At 38.5% G+C, this 18060-nt stretch overlaps 1 protein-coding gene across 1 annotated transcript in view; it reads left to right on the forward strand.

The window, feature by feature from the left end:
• The window catches only part of rbms3 (RNA binding motif, single stranded interacting protein), a 179618-nt gene that overhangs the window by 145588 nt on the left and 15970 nt on the right, over positions 1-18060 (forward strand). Inside the window, exons 7-10 of the mRNA XM_067404704.1 lie at positions 8111-8217; positions 10730-10773; positions 13876-13972; positions 16931-16981. Coding sequence (XP_067260805.1) covers positions 8111-8217; positions 10730-10773; positions 13876-13972; positions 16931-16981 — 299 coding nt within the window. The remainder of the gene's footprint in view (positions 1-8110; positions 8218-10729; positions 10774-13875; positions 13973-16930; positions 16982-18060) is intronic.

Consider the following 18060-nt stretch of genomic DNA (forward strand, 5'->3'; position numbering starts at 1 on the left):
CCAAATCAATGATTTCTGAAGGATCATGTGACACTGAAGACTGGAGTAATGATGCTAAAAATTCAGCTTTGCCACCACAGGAAAAATTTACATTTTAAAATATATTCAGATAGAACAGTTATTGTAATTTTGTACTAATATTTCACAAAATGAATGTCTTTACAGTATGTTTTTCATCAAATAAATAAAATGTAATGCATCCTATAGAGAGAGCTCTGTTTTTCAACAGTTTTCCTGACAATTTTACTATATATATTTTACTGCAACCATACATTTTTTGTCTTTTTGAATACATATTTTCACCATAAATAATAATTTTAAGTTAATTCAGGTTACTTCATTACATCATATTTGCAATATTTGACAGTAAAAATTACATGTATTGTTAAATCTAATATAAGTTTTCTCTTGCAGTTAACCAATTAACATATTTTTACTCTAGAATTTTTAAAATTACAAACATTTTGTTCCAGTGCATGTGTTTAAATCTTAAACATTAATGAAGTGTTTCTTTCTAGCGTGTCAGTTTTGTTTAAATAATTTCCGTTTCTATAGATCTTATTCGCTAGAGAAACAAGCATGCAGCCATCTTTAGATTTTTTTTTTTTAAATTCCGTTTCTGCAGTAGCTCCATATATTTCTATGGCATCGTAAATAGATGGTGACGTAGATTTACTTATTGTTGAGTTAGCGAAAGTTATCATGAGAATTGTAATATATGAAGCGGATGTCATAACAAATGGCAGTAGACTGGGAAGAACGAAGCGGTTCATTAAAACGAGTGGTTCATTCATAAATTCGTAAGATCTTACCTTCATGCTGTGGAAATACAAACCATAAGACAAAACACAATGAGCACAGCACTGAAAAAGGGCAGAGCTACACAAGGTCTGTTAGAGTTAGATTTGGTTGGAGGTGGGTGAGTAATGAGGACCCCGATTTTCATTCTGTGCCCAAACCTTCATCTACCATTAATGTGTGTCTCTGTGCAGCAAATGAGGTTTCTACAGGAAACTGAAATGATGTACTGGAGACTTTTTAATGTAGAAGCACTGTATTTTATAATGCAGGAGATTTTCTGTGTGTAAAACTCCAGGATAAAGCTCAGCGCCCTTGGCTCCTTAGAATGGCCGGGCTTCCCATTGAACGCCACACACATTTAATACCATGTCTGTGGTGTTGTTGCATTCAGTGAATTCTCATGTCTCACCGAGCGTGTGTGGGCTCACCTCACAGCAGCGCTCAATTGTGGGCTGTGTTTTTGTACATTTTCTCCCTATATGTATCATATAGCGGTGACTGAATGTTAAACCAAAGCGCACCGTCGTTCTTGGACCTGAAAGCCACTGTGCCAAGCTGGCAGCATAACAGATCTGTGCGGTAGGCTGCTATTAAAGCGTGGGCGATGTGTAGACACCAGCTTTGTCAGGGTCACACGCTCCTCCTACCCACTCAGTGCACACCGTTCCAGGGCAAACAGTGCTCTTTCTGTTGGTAAACACCATCCTTTATTTCCTCCCTGCATGTTCTAGAACAGGGACTTCCATTTGTAGCACATGTACAAATGTTGTTTTCAAGGCCCTCTGCATCAAAGCAATCTTCCATTTAAACCAACATCTTTAAACCTGCTAATCCGAATGCAGTTAGTCTTGGTGCATCCCAGCTCTAAGGCCCCATGACTTCCACATTGTGGAAAACACGAAAAGAATCGCTGAATCAAGTCATAAAAATATTAATTTTATTTTTATTTTTAAATGCAATTTAAAATTTCAATAACGTGGAATGTCATGTAATTTAGGAAAATGTGGATGAATAAATCAAATATACATTGCGATATACACCAGCTCATTTGAGGTTGTTGGGAAAGGAAGGATGGCAGGTATGAGTGAAGGAATGGAGAAATCTGGGAACTTGAGGGCCATCATAGGGCTGAGGGTGGGAAACTCGGGTGTGGCTTCAGGAATGCCTGCCGCCCACAGAGAGAACTGGAGGTCGGTGAGAGCCCAGCAGGAGTTGGCACGCAGGACGACGGGCCGTGGATTAGAAACACATGTCTATCTTATTGACGGACCCTCCTCCTTCGCACTCCCTCCTCGACTGAATATCTGCGGTGCTGTGACCCAAAGTTAATAAACAGCTTGAAAATACATGTGGTTAGAGCTGTCTGCTTGGGTAAATGTTATGGAAACACTTACGGACACACATGCACACACAATCAAACACACTTTCAGTACAAAACAAGTTCCATTAACATATTGCGTTTCGCAAAATTGTGCTCTCATTTTTGTGTTTGTCTCTACATGATTTAAGAAAAGGGGAAGGTGATTTTTTGGGGGGGAAAACTCCCAAAGCAATAAAAAGTGGCCCAACAAAATATTCCATAAATGCCCCATGAGAAATAGAGAATGTAAAAATGAGTCAATGAATTATGAATTTTCCCTGCAATAGTTCATGTTACATTTAAAACACATGTCATCATGTTGGGACACTTACTGTAATGATGCGTGAAGTTTCAAGGAGACTCTTATTAAAATATTAGCAAATTGACATGCGTGCAGTGCTGCAGATGTTAAGAGTATGTGTGAGTGTTTTTGGTTTGCCCTGTGGTGGTTTGATGAATAGCATCATGTTTTACCTCATTAAGTGTGATAAAGTGTTAGATGTGTGTGTATGTGTACTAGTACATCAGTTTCTGTTTGTCTTGATAGGTAGTTTGAAGCTGTCTAGCATGGCCTGCTTGGCAAAATTTATCATGGTAACCATAGTTTCCACAAAAATATTACATCTGTGTCTACAATGATAAAACTATGTATAATTTGATATTAGACATCACAGCCATCAAAAATAAATTAAGCAAAATGATTTTTTTTTTTTTTTTTTGTGCAGTTGCTAAGAAGGTCAGGGTAGGTTTTAGCATGTTGCTAGCTAGTGTTTTCTGAGTGGTTGCTAGGGTGTTGCTATGCATTTACTTGGATATGGATGAATGCTAGGATGTAACTAAGAGGATGTTAAGGTGTTCTGGTGTTTGCTAGAGAATTGCTAGTATGGTAATAGGGTGTTCTAAGTGGTTGCTAAGGTCTAGTAAGGATGTTCTAGGTGAATGCTAGAATGTTGCTAGAAGGTTGCCAAGGGTGTTCTGGGTGGTTGCTAGGATTTTGCTGGAATGTTGATAGGGTGTTACCATACAGTTTTTAAGATCTTCTGAGTGGTTTCTACTAGGGTGTTGCTTTACATTTGCAAAATATGGGTGGTTGCTAGAATGTAGCACGAAAGTTGCTGAGGTCTTATAGGTGGTTGCTAGGGTGTTGCTATGATGTTCTGGGTGGTTGCTAAAATGTAGCAAGAAGGTTGCTAGGGTGTTGTTAGGATGTTCTGGGTGGTTGCTAGATTGTTGACAAGGATGTTCTGGGTGGCTGATAGGCTGTTGCAGGAATATTGCTGGAGGGTGCAGTTTCTAAAGGTGATGATACACGTGGGAACTTTTTGAGCAATATTGCTGGGCAATGTTGCCATCAACGGGCAACCTGATGAGACACAAGGCAACTAATTAGGGCAACAGACAGTTGGCACCAACTAATCCAGAGAGGAGAAAATCTATTGCCAACCCAATATATACACGTGATCAGCTGCTAACATTCTGATTGGAGGATCTCAAAAAATTGCCCACAACCGATCTAACGTATCTAGATATAAATTTGTTGCTCATTCTCAATGGGAAAGTGCCCAAGCAACGTTGCTCAGCAACATTGCCCGGCAACATTGCTCAAAAAGTATCATAACCCGTGTATCATTACCTTAAGACGTTCTACGTGGTTGCTAGGGTGTTGCTGTGCATTTACTAATGTGTTCTGCGTGGATGCTTACTTTATCAAGTCAAAAGAACTGTAAATACTTCTTTCTGTTTTAACTGGTGAAAATTGTAAGTGGCTGTTTAGAAAAAAAATACCACAATTTGATTTCAGGTATAACTTATGTTCATTACACAAAGGGTATGAATTAAAGTTTTAAGAGGTAAATTTTTTAAGCTATAATAATAATTGAGCCTGTCGTATCTGCTTGTAGCTGATGTAGACACATGGAATAAAAAGGTTGTTACTGGAGGTGTTTGTTCTTGTGTGCAGTGTAGTATGATTTCCCTGTATGAATTCTGAGTTTGAATCAGAAATCAGTCATTCCTAACAAAGGCTCAAAACTTTCCCTGCATGAGTGAGATTCAGCACTTCGAGTTCAGGGCAACCTGACTAGCAAAACAAACAGAGCAAATGCCAAGCAGAGTCTGCTCATAAAATCAGCATGGATATTCTACTACGCTCCAAAAGCAGCACAAAAACTTCCAACATTATTTGGCTTCCCTGTTTTATGATGGCGCTGGTTGTTATTTTACTGTTCAACCTAAACTGTGAGGGGGTTTAATACAGGGCGTTTCCCACTGTCTCAGCTGAAACACACATACATACACACACAGACTCATTGTTTTTGAGATAGGGCAGGGGGAGAGCTGCTTGCTTGAACATTTCGAGCCTGCCGCAAAAGCTGTGATCTTTTCTGCTGCCTCGGTTTCTGCCTGTCCTTCACAATGGAGTCACTTGTGTTGTGCTGCTGTTATCAGCACTGGCCAGCGTGTGCATGTGTATATAATAGGAGGGTGATGACAAGGCTGCAGGTGTAGACCCTGCCTCCTCTGCAGGTGGAGGAGAGAGACTTTTACCCCACCTCACTTCAGCTCAAAGCACACTGAGATCACAGGGGCCGAAAACTCTCCTCTCTCCTCTGTTTATGAGAACAGCTTGTATTGATGAAGAACAGCATGTTTTAATTTTGGAAAAATGCATACACATATATATCATCAGGTCTCCATGGCCGTAGCCAGCTATGATGCCACCGAGATTTACAAAAATAAAATATAATGTTCTCTGAATGTCTAATTAACCGTTAAATCTCCTCCTATGAATGTCTATATGTATAATTCAGTTTATTTAGTTTGCTAGATTGTTTAGTGTCCGTGGTGTGAAATCATGGAGAGCGATTTATGTTGCTGTGCTGGCGGAGTGAACAGGATTTGAGAGAGAGTTGTGAGTGAGGGCGCGGGTGCTGCATCCACCGTGTTGCAAGATCCACTTATTATAAGCCCCTTTAGACTTTAGACTTTAGGAAGTGATCGTCATGATATTATCTCTAAGATACGGTATCAATGCTGTCAAAAACAGTAGCATAATAACACAGTTCTGTAGAACAAGTAGGTTACAGAATGAAATATGCCAAATATCCAAACAATGGCCATGAAGAAGTCTATGGCCGTGTGTCCACCAAAGCATTTTTAGCCAGCTGAAATGCTAGACGCTCTGCTGAAAAAGCCTATGTGAGCGCTTGAGAGCTCTTCAGCAGTACAGCGTTTTTTCAGTTGAGACACTTTGCTTGCTATGATACAGAATATCCACGGAAGTGTTACTAGTATCTAATTTCACAGATAGTTTGTTTCAGTACTGTTTCTATATAAAAATGTCCATACAATGTAAAGAATTTGCTCTGAAGTCCCCCTGTAGTAAATTATTTTATCCCTTAAAACTCATCTTTGATCACCAAAATGACATATTTAAATGTTTTTTCCTGTGAAAAAAATTTCTTCATGCCTTAACATAGCTTGAATGTAACTCTACACCCTTGCCTCATTTAATATATGCGGATCAATGAATATGCAAATTAGCCCCACCTCCACTCGCTCACGCCAACTCAGAGATCCACTCGGTCAACTTACTGAGGTAATTGCTACACAATAGTATCACTCTTTACAACATCGGACACATAACAGTAATTAATATGATTAGCCTTTTGCTTGACTGTTATCAAACAGCTAATAATGTGTTGCTAATGTTACACAAACCATGTTCCCATTCACCATGTCAGAGTCAGACAGCTGCCGTCTAAAACTCAGCATTCTTACAAACGCTTTGAAAAACTCAAATCGTCAGTGGAGAAAAACATATAGCTCATCATAACATTGTAATGTACATCATACACCCGCCAAATTGCTAAATCTACAAGCAGAATGTGGCAGTTTTTCGGTGTGGTATTTGTCCCGCCCCTACTCCATTGTGATTGGACAGCTGGGTACAAAGTGACAGTGATGAGCGCTGCATTTTTCATTCAGTTTAGTAGTTAACCTTTCACAAAGTCATGCTAAAATCATTCACACTTTAAGAGCACAGACAAAGTTCTTATTACTTATCCATATATCAATTCTTATAAATAAAAACTTTTACACTGATTAAGTATTGTTACAGATAATACCTAGACTAAAGTAAAGAATTAACAAACTCTGATGCAATAGGTCTAATTTAAGAATGTCCATCCCCCCAAAACAGACAGAACAGATAGAGTGTACCCAGTGTAGAATGGCAAAAAGGTTCTAAAGAAATACATTAGAGCATTTGTAGGTGTTACTATAGCACAATTCTTAACATCCCACCCCATTTTCAAACCCTTATTGCAAAACCATGCTTGTCTCCTCTGATAGTTTCTGATATCTTTTTCTTGCATTTAGTTTCTTCCATTCTGATCTGAATTCCTCTCAACTCTAGTTCTTCTCTTCTCTTCTCTTTTAATCTCTTCTCTTCTTCTCTTATCTATTTATTTTCTTATCTCTTCTCTCATTTTATTGTTTCTTCTTCCCTTTTCTCTCATCTCATCTTTTCTTTCTGGCATCATTTCCAATTAGTGTTTTACTCAATCACGGAATGGCTATTTTATTGAGACATCTCTGTTTTGAAGACTTGATCCCTTGTTTGATGTTTCATTCTAAACAATAGACAAAAAAGAACAAACAACAGCCATTAAATATTCTATTCAGCTACAGAATACATAATGTTCTGTTGAGCCATTTCAGCTGCTTGTTTTGTATTTGTTTATCTAGTTTTATGCAATATATGTGCTTATTTACGCACAAAGCATCCTCTGCAGTCTGTACAACAGCTTTCTATTGTTCCACAGAGCGGCTGGAATATCGCAGTGCAGGTGAGAGCGTGCAAAGAGAAAGCGTTCATTTTTCTCTGCCAAACTAACATACTTTCAGAGGTGACTGTAGAGTCATATCGCCGGAGGGCAGGATTACTCAGAATAGTTGTCTGGACTCCACAAAGCATAAACTCCTCCTCCTGCATCTATCATCGCTCTCTGCCAGATCCCATCATCCAAGAAGTTTGTGCTCGCTTTAAATGAGTTTTTCTGGTTGCCGAGGAAACCAAATTAAGTTTAGCTTAGCTGTGGCGTACAGGAATTTGTTCAACTCCAGAGCAAAATTTCCTGCTCTTTAAGTGTGTTCCTAGACTTCACAGAGGTGTTCCACACCCCGCAATTCATATTGCCATCATGACTGAGTGAGAACATTGAAGTGTTTCACCTCAGCGCCTGCTATCCTGCTTTGCACTTTTGGAAGAGAACTCTTTTGAACTCTCTGCTCGCCTGTAGCGTGAACCGGTCCCTCTGGGCCATAGAGGAGCCTTCTCGCTTTCCTTTCCACGTTTTTTTTTTTTCTTTTCTTTTTTTTTTTTTTTTCTGTGTGGTAAGAGATAGTAAGCAAGATACACACTCCAGTGAGCACCAAAAACAAACAAACAATTTTTTTAAACTTTTCAATTGGTGCAGATTATTATGACGCCATTTAAATTATTTACTGTCTCATTCAGGTCATTTATTATTTTACAAATATCAAACAAAGAGCTTTGAAGATCTGCCAGGAAAGTTGTTTTGATGGTAGGGATTTGAGAGGACGTCCGTGCCAAAAGTGAGCCGATGGTCTGAGTGTCGAAGACATAATGGAACGGAGGGGGCGTGCAGGAAATCGAGGGGAGATAGTCGAGGGGTGTTGAACTTCAAAAGGTCATTGGATATTCTTCCGCTGCTCTGTGGGCTCGGTGTGGGTGTGATACCTGCGGTGTAACATTTCCCTCTCTGTTCAATACACACTCCACTTTCTTTGCCGAGGTCATGACCTTTCCATCAATCGTACTGCGGTTGACCTATGGAGGTATCCGTCCACTCCTATCTCTCACGCCCTGCTGACTGGCTGACTGATCTTTTATATTCTTCTGTGTTTGTTCCTTCTTCTCAACAGCCCCGACGGAGCCTCTGCTTTGCAAGTTTGCAGATGGAGGACAGAAGAAGAGGCAGAGTCAGAGCAAGTACCCTCAAAATGGCCGACCGTGGCCCCGGGAAGGAGAGGTGAGTGCTGGCAACCTCAAAGACCTACAGTACCACACATCCTCTGCAGTTATCTATCTATCCATCCATCTATCCATCTATCTATATATCTATCTATCTATATATCTATCTTAGTGCTGTCCAAAGCACTGACCATGATACCAAGTACGTACTGAAATTTTAAAAGAGTGGCGCTTTGAGCGCTGTAAAGCGGATTCGTAAACACCTCTGATTGGCAATTGTTTTCACACGCTCATCAGTTATATGTGATTGGCTACAATGATCGTGGAAGGGAGCGTTTGAAAAAACACAGAAGTGTTTGATGAATTTGAATGCGGGAGTATCCAGTGTGTATCTGTGTAAGTGCTCAGTGAAAAGCGTCATTGATGTCTATTTACAACATGTTTTTGAAGGACTGATCATTGTAGCCAATCACAGACATATCTGATGAGCGCGTGAACACAGTTGCCAATCTGAGGTGTTTACAAATCAGTGCTGCAATTGCAGTGCTGCATCCTTGCAATTCAATTCAAAATGCAGCAAATGGAATTTAAAAACCATTCTCAATTCAATTCCAAATGATACACAACCCTGATCCTCTGTACTTATAGTGCCTCTTTTCCCTACTATCCCTGTGCCTTCCCTTTCCCAGGATACCCAGCCCTGATGAAGGGCATAACTCAGGAACAAACCCTTTGTTTCAACCATAGGCTACAAACCTGATTCCAAAAAAGTTGGGACACTGTACAAATTGTGAATAAAAACAGAATGCAATGATGTGGAAGTTTCAAATTTCAATATTTTATTCAGAATACAACATAGATGACATATGAAATGTTTAAACTGAGAAAATGTATAATTTTAAGGGAAAAATAAGTTGGCATCAACACATCTCAAAAAAGTTGGGACATGGCCATGTTTACCACTGTGTGGCATCCCCTCTTCTTTTTATAACAGTCTGCAAACGTCTGGGGACTGAGGAGACAAGTTGCTCAAGTTTAGGTATAGGAATGTTGTCCCATTCTTGTCTAATACAGGCTTCTAGTTGCTCAACTGTCTCAGGTCTTCTTTGTCGCATCTTCCTCTTTATGATGCGCCAAATGTTTTCTATGGGTGAAAGATCTGGACTGCAGGCTGGCCATTTCAGTACCCAATCCTTCTTCTACGCAGCCATGTTGTTGTAATTGATGCGGTATGTGGTCTGGCATTGTCATGTTGGAAAATGCAAGGTCTTCCCTGAAAGAGACGACGTCTGGATGGGAGCATATGTTGTTCTAGAACTTGGATATACCTTTCAGCATTGATGGTGCCTTTCCAGATGTGTAAGCTGCCCATGCCACACGCACTCATGCAACCCCATACCATCAGAGATGCAGGCTTCTGAACTGAGTGCTTGGGTTGTCCTTGTCCTCTTTATTCCAGATGACATGGCGTCCCAGTTTTCCAAAAAGAACTTCAAATTTTGATTCGTCTGACCACAGAACAGTTTTCCACTTTGCCACAGTCTATTTTAAATGAGCCTTGGCCCAGAGAAATCCAAAATGAGCCAATATTTGGCATGACATTTCAAAATGTCTCACTTTCAACATTTGATATGTTATCTATATTCTGTTGTGAATAAAATATAACTTTATGAGATTTGTAAATTATTGCATTCTTTTTTTATTCACAATTTATACAGTGTCCCAACTTTTTTGGAATTGGGTTTGTAGAAGAAAGGGATGAAAGAAAGGGAGGCAGGAGAAAACATTTGATTGATGGAGTCATCTGGCCATGTTTAAGTTCCCAGTCTTTCGCACTAGTCCTTTAATCTCCACTCTCCTGTTTTCATTCCTGCAAAGCAAGTCTCGCCGTCTGGGTTGGCTGATGGGAAAATGGCGGCAGGGTGAACAACTGGCATTTTCTGGGCAGCCCCAGCTGCTGGCATGACGCGGTAGTTCAGGGAAGCATGCCCAGATACCGACCAGACCATGAGCGCCCATTATGAGGAGCTGGCAGCCGCCATGACTTTGGCTGCACTCTCTCATGAAGGCGTATTTCAATATGCAACCCCAGGGGTCCACATTAACTAGATAGAGTGTCCAGTCACACGTAGGTTAGGTCAATGGTTTTCCCACCAGTCTCCAGGTTTTCTCCCCCACTGAGGAAAACTTGGCACCCGACAAGCTGCAGTATATGAGTGTTGTTTATCTGCTCCAGTCCAATACGGGTCTAAGCGGCCAGCTTTCTCCCCTTATTCACTTAGCTAGCGCGGCTCTGTCAACATGAGCTATGCTTTCTGCAGCCTTGTAAATACCAAATAACTTTGTGCCGTATCGAACCCGAGCCCGTCTGGTATTACAGCCCAGCGCTCTGAGGTAATAGATCCACAGCTACAAGTCTAGGCCATGTGCTTTTAAAGATATAAAGAGCACTTGGCCGGCCCCTATTAGATGACCCTGTTCTATTGCCAGCATTACTCAATAGACTTTATAGGATACTTGCTTCACCGGAACAATCTTTCACTCTTTGTCCTGTCTGTCTTGTCTTTCAGAGTGGCATGGCACTGACCTATGACCCCACTGCAATGCAGAACGGGTAAGAGTCATTTGTTGTTTTGAGTTTTGACTGCTTGTTAAAGGTTGATTGAGAATAAAATGATGAACTTAAGTTTCTAGCAGTGAATCCATCCTCATACCAGTGGAAAAGACCAGCAGTCACCAGCATAAAGTGCATTATGTTTTGCATTATGTTCAAACAGTAATAGCAGTGTGTATATATGCATTTATAAGATACATATAACATATGTATCTCTAAAAGTATCTTTGTTAAATGAAATTATTTCAGTTTTCAATTAATTTAATGATTAAATTGAATATCATTTTAATTAGATGGACATATTACATTAATAAATGCATTATAATGATGATTAAAATAATGCATGCTTGGTAATTGTATCATTTTCAAACTGTTTTTTCTATTAATAATGTATGAAATATTATTATTAACAAGATGCTTGTGAAAATACATTTTGAACTATCAAAAACCTAAAATATTTTTTAGTTATTATTATATATAGTTTTTATTTATTTATTTTTTATTTATGTAGTTACATATAGTTATATATAGTTTATATATAGCTATATAGTTTTTATTAATGTATATATTTAGTTATTATTATATAAGTTATTATTTTTGTTAATTTATCAACATTAGCAAACATTTCACAAAAAAAGTATCCCAGCCCGAAGGTGGACATTTTGGAAATTATAACTAAAAAAAAAAGTCTTTCTACTTCCTGAGAAACATGAATAATCCACCAGGGGGCAGAATACATCTGGTACATCATATAAAAAATGTTTTTCAGGAAGGTATAGATCATGTTAATGATACATACAGCTTAATTGGATCAACTAGCCATAACCAGTAATAAGTCTTAACTAACCAGGCAGTTCATGCAGATGTAATTTGGTCTTTTCAGCAGGGTGCAACGTCTGAGGCGCAGTGAATAATATGTTACAGAGTTGTCTTGTACACTGGCACAAATATACAAGCACAAATACTGTCATATCCAATCTGCATTATGTGCCATTGTTGCACGGAAGGGTGTAAGTGTTTCGTCAGGTGCTGGTTTCAGGGCAGGGAGATGGATGCTGGGCTTGGGTCCGTTTCTGTCTGTCCACTCCTGTGGACGAAGTGCCCAGGGCTCTGTCTCTGATCCAGCCCATTGGGGAAACATTCATAGTCTCCTAAATGTACCTCAGCTACCAACTTCGGTTTCTTTTGCACCTCTGACTCAGCACTTGCTGTCTGCAGTAAAGGATACGAAATAAGGAATGACAAAAATATGCAATTGGGAAAATAAGGCAGATTCTGAATTGTAAATAATAGAGAAGAGAAGTAGCAATGCTTTATTTGTTTCCTTTCTCCTTTCCATCACTTCTACCACATTAGCGTATATAATAGAGTTCATACAGTCTTCTTAATTGTTTAATGACCCATGCCGTCTCAATCTCAACGGGCTGAAGCTAATAGCTGGCATAAATAACAGCAGAGCGGTGCTAGGCTAAAAAAGGATTGCACAGTAACATAAACTGGTATGTAAAGCTTCACATTTTAACCCTGCTTCAAAGATTGTGTTACCTTCTTCCTGGACATGCTCTCACTCAGGTCGTCTTGTGTGACTGTGACATAAGGGAGCATGTGCTCTCTAGGGCAGACAGTGTTTCTCTCCCCACGCTCCATTTCTCAGCTGCCAGACAAGCCGATCAATAAAGCCTAGCAACGGAGCTTGCAGATGAAACATGTCCGCAGTAGGTACACAATGATAAATAAAGTCCTGCCCGAGAACTGTAGCTATTAGAAAATGCTGTTGCTCGGGTAACATGGAGGGCTCAACAAATTAACTGTTGTGACAAGCCTATGTATAGGAACAAATATAAACAGACATGACTATTTTATTAATAATACATTTTTATAGTCAAAAAGGATGCATTTATAATGTTACAAAAGATTTTTATTTCAAATAAATGCTGATCTTTTGAAATTTCAATTCATCAAAAAATTCCAGTTTCCACTAAAAAATATTAACACAACTGTTTTCAACATTGATAATATTAGAATGATTTCTGAAGGATCATGTGACATTGAAGACTGGAGTAATGATGCTGAAAATTCAGCTTTACCATCACAATGAATACATCACATTTTAAAATATATTAAAATGGAAAAAAGTTTTAAATTGTAACAGTATTACTGTTTTTATGGTATTTATGATCAAATAAATTCAGCCTTGGTATGAGCATATGAGACTTACATTATACATTATTAATTCTTAAAGACCCTAAACTTTAGAAGTTTAGGTAGTGTGTATAAAATTGAAGTAATAAGCTTTACAGTACTTGATGCTACTTGTTTAGCACATTTCACAAAAAATTGCTGGTGTTAACTGTTTTTACTCCTCTTTTTTCAAACCCAAGTTTTAAAACCCTTGTCTTAGGCTGTGTTCACACTTATCAGGTTTGGTTTGATTAAAACAAACTCTGGTGTGATTGCTCTGTTAGAGCGGTTCATTTGAATAAGTGTGAACGCTGCCATCCGAACTCTGGTGCACACCAAACAAGTGGACAAAGACCCCTGAAAAGGTTGGTCTCACTCTCAGTCCACTTCCAAATGAACTCTGGTGTGGTTCGTCTGAAATATAAATGCTCCAAAGACCAAAGAACTCTAAACAAACCAAAAACAGGACGTGATGTCACAAGGTGCAACCCTAAAAAGACAGAATGCTCTAGAATACTTGCTTTTTCTCATCATAGTCACGATGTAGAGGCATCAGAAACGGTGTCTCCTTGATCTTCATTTGTGTGCATTCTTGCCACTGTTTTGACTCCTTTACACATTGTTTAAGCTCTTTACAAGTTCTCAGCTGGTAAAAATACCATCATATGTACACACATACAATGAGCACGCCCAGCACACATTATTGTTTTGGATGTTCGGTAAGCTCAGTTGCCAAATATGTCATAAAAGCTTGTTTTTGTATCTTTAGGTTTCATTTTAAAAAATGGCAGTGTGAATGTTACACGAACCAAGACTAAATGTATCATTTTCAAAAGAACCAGGAAAACTGATCTACAAGTGTTGGACACACCCTTAGACAAACAGAAAAGAGTACTAATAGTGTTTTTGTGTATATTGCAGGTTTTACTCCTCACCATACAGCATCTCCACAAACCGCATGATCGCTCAAACGTCAATCACTCCATTCATCGCAGCCTCTCCTGTCTCCACATATCAGGTAAGATCACAGCATATACTGTATGCAGCTTTCAGAACGAACAAATGCTGCAGGCAAACAAACTCGCACATTCACAGACATTTATGTAGTGGACCCTAGAAACATTTGGACGCTTAAAGGGTTAGTTCACCCAAAAATGAAAAATGAAAATTCTGTCATTAATTACTCACCCTCATGTCATTCCAAACCCGTAAGACTTTCCTTCATCCTTGGAACACAAATGAAGATCTTTTTGATGAAATCTGAGAGCTTTCTGTCCCTCCGTTGACAGTCTATGCGACTGAAACTTTGACGCTTCAAAAAGTTCACAAAAAGATTGTAAAACTAATCGATATGAATTGAGCGGTTTAGTCCAAATTTTCTGAAGAGATATGATCGTTTTATATGATGAACAGTTTGAATTTAGGCTTTTGTTCACATATAAACATTCTTCAACTCACACATTAGTTGTAGTTGCTTGACGCGTGTGAGAACTATTGAGGTCCATTCTTGTGTATTATGCAGCACGTTTGAGCTTCCGCAAAAGGTTCTCGCGCGTCAAGCAGGTTCAGGTTTATAAACTACTGTTTATGTTCACTGATCAAAATTTATATGTAAATAAAAGTCTAAATTCATTCTGTTGTTCATATTAAGTGATCAAGTCTCTTCAGAAAAATAATTTGGATTAGTTTACAATCTCTTTATGAACTTTTTGAAGTGTCAAAGTTTCAGTTGTATAGCTGTCTATGGAGGGACAGAAAGCTCTCAGATTTCATCAAAAAGATCTTCATTTGTTTTCTAAAGATGAATGAAAGACTTGCTGGTTTGGAACGACTTGAGGGTGAGTGATGACAGAATTTTCATTTCCGGGTGATCTATCTGTTTAAAGGGCACACATGAATATGCGCTTTATGAATGTCTTATTTATAATGTCATACTTAAAATATGAATTTTTTTTTAGAAAGGTAGCAAAGATAGTTTTTTTTATTTTTATCATTTGTTTGTTAAATGAATTTAACGCTTTCTGGGAAAAAGTCTAGCATGAATTATCTGTGGATGCCACATGGTTTGATATCTAATGCAATTTTAAGTGTAACTTGAATGTCCAAAAGTGCCCTAATGCTTTTAGAGGGCAACTGTATTCAAACACAATTACATGCAAACAAACATGTTACATATGAGGAGAGCGTGTTGCAGTATAGCGTGTTTTTCTGTGTTTGATGTTTTGTTAGGAAAGCTTATTAACGCTGTTCTCCAGCCCTGCAGTCAGACGGAGTGAGCAAACAGTGACTATGAGCATCCTTAATTGATTTGGCTTAAGCTAAATTAAACAAAACATTGCTGATCGTAGAGAATAGCTAAGTCCTTTAGATCATGTACCTCCCGTCCTCACGAGAACCTCATCCTCGCGCAAACACGCCGACACACACATACACGAGCGCATATATACAAACCACCCACGCTGACCGCAGCGGCATCCTAGTCCTAGTTTAAGCTCTCGGCTGCACGTTTCTTATGATAAATTCTGCATGCCAGCAAGGTTATCTCTTAATCAAATTTCATGATATCATGTGCAAAAGCGCCCCACTGGTCGGCGAATTAATTTTAAATTGCAAACTGCGCTGAACCCGCCAATACTAGTTCAAAGCCAGGCTGACGGGAAATCAATGCGCTGCTACCTTTATTTCTCCCCTAGAACTTCGAGAATGGAACAAGAGACAACTGTTTCCCTCTCCGGTTAAAGGACAGAGAGAGCATGAATCTTTTAGCAGTTGGGGAGAGAGAGACAAGGTGTGCGCTTACACATCTTAGTGGACTTAGTGTGTTTAGAGAAAAAGAGAGAGAGAGAGAGAGAGACGCCCGAGGCAGATCACAGTGATGAACAAATCCCAAAGGCTTTTCTTCCTAGAACAACATAAAAGGACACCGCATATAAATTTAGACACCTACGACTGTTCAAACGCACTTTCACGAAACTAAATGCATACATCCAACCTCACAGACAGGAAGTGGCTACTTTATCCTCAGTCCACATGGTATAAAAATAATACTCAAGCATATTGTGTCCTAAATCTGTTATTTTAGTATCATTGCAATAATATTCGTTTTTATATATATTTTTTTTTTGTTAGACTTTTCTTTATAATAGTTTTAGTAATTTTAGTTGGAGTCAATTGTTTTATTTGTAATAACGCAATGAAACATGCCAAATTGTGCAAACATAATTTTTGGCCAGACTGTCATATAAAGAAATTATGAACACATGCAAAACCAAGAGAGGATCAACAAAATATTAATAACTGATTTTGTTGATTTAGTCAGTATATGCTTTTTCCTGTTATGCTTTTTTTGCATAGTAAAATAAAACTCGTAGCTGTAGTTTGTCTTTTTGCCAAATAATTTGTCAGATAAATACCTTAACCACGTTTAGTGTTTGTTCTTGCCTCATATTTAAAATAATAAAAAAATATTAAATATTTTGGTGGTTTAATAGAACTTGTAGGGTGATTAAGAACAAATATCCTCTCCAGACATCACTTTTGGCCACTACTGTAGCGGAAATAAAATGTGTATTTGTATTTTTTTAATATAATGTTATATTTATTTATATTTTGTTTTATTTTCAGTAAACATTTATTTTATTTCAAATAATGAAAATGTTTTTAATAGTTTTAGTTTTAGTTAATTATAGCAACCCTGTCCTAAATGGAGTTGGTGTAAGAATTACTATGGCGGCATGATGAAAGGAGAGATTTTTTGGGGTCCGTTTCGGCCTTAGATGATGAAATTGCTGCCGCAGCACTGTAATTAGGAGGCAATATCGCTGTCTGTAGAATTCCGATCCCTGTGTAATTATCGCACTTGTATTACTCGCTCCTGCCTCGGCTGCTCTGTGGGAATCGGGGCTTCGAGGCAGCGGGAAGAGGTGTAGGAGGGGGGTGAGGAGTGAAATTAAGAAATGCTGGTTTCCGCCCACAGGTCCAGAGTACGTCCTGGATGCCTCACCAACAGTACGTTATGCAACCTACGGTAAGTGCCGCTGAGGAGGTGTTCATTTATCTTGGTGTGTGTGTGTGTGTGTGTTGGGGACGTGAGGGAACAGACAGATAGAGAGGAATGAGGAGAAGCGAGAGTGATTCTGTTTATCTTTGTGAAAGAGTGGATGTTCTGTGAGTTTAAAAAAATGATGTGGCTCTTTACCCCTATTGCCCTCTTGTGGCCGAGCAAGTAAGTGCAGAAGTGGTGAAAGGGCAGAGAGAGGGTTTATATGTGTTTAACCCTTAGAGGACAGAAATGTCTGTGTCAAAAAACTGTCATAAAAATTTGAAGCTTTGGAGCACAGACTTAAGTTTGGTCTCATTTTAAAGAAGACCCTTGGGCAAAATTGAAAAAAGTGAAACAAAAAAGTTAATGAAAATGATTTATGAACACAATTTTATATAAAATATATATTTTATATAAACATGTTGAACTCAAAAACTGCTAGAAAATCAAAGCCATAAATCTAAACAATTTGAGGTTGATATCTCAAAAAATGAGCTTTCAGTAAGATTTTGTTTGGGCGCAATACCAAATTTTCCCAATTAGATGCCAGCAAAGCTCCACCAGTCAAATATTACACGCGCACACACACAATTTTTTTTTTATTACATGCATACAAACCACATGCTGACATAAATACTAACACAACTACACAATTATACCTGCATCATTTCTCCAATTGGCTCTATAACGCGCAGAAGCAGAAAACGGGAATAAAGCGAATATTTGCTTTATAGCCAAACCTGAGAAAATGCCATCATCTAGGAAAAATAGTAAACATTTTAATTTGCCAACAGAATGAAAGCCTATTAACAAAGACTGCATCATTTTATAGATAAATGGCCCTGGGATTAAAAATTGGGTTTTTAATGGGTTTCAGTGGGGACATTTTTGTTAAAGGAACTTATTAAAGGAAAGGGGGGTGAAATAGTAAAATTCCAATAAAAATACACACTTGTGCCAAAATGTATGCAGTTGGCATTAACACAGGCAAAATGATAAGACAAAAATGTCCTTAAGGAAGCACAGAGGTTAAATGGATAGTTCACCCAACAATTAAAAATGTG

Source organism: Chanodichthys erythropterus, chromosome 2 (assembly GCF_024489055.1).
Source record: "Chanodichthys erythropterus isolate Z2021 chromosome 2, ASM2448905v1, whole genome shotgun sequence".
NCBI lineage: Eukaryota > Metazoa > Chordata > Actinopteri > Cypriniformes > Xenocyprididae > Chanodichthys > Chanodichthys erythropterus.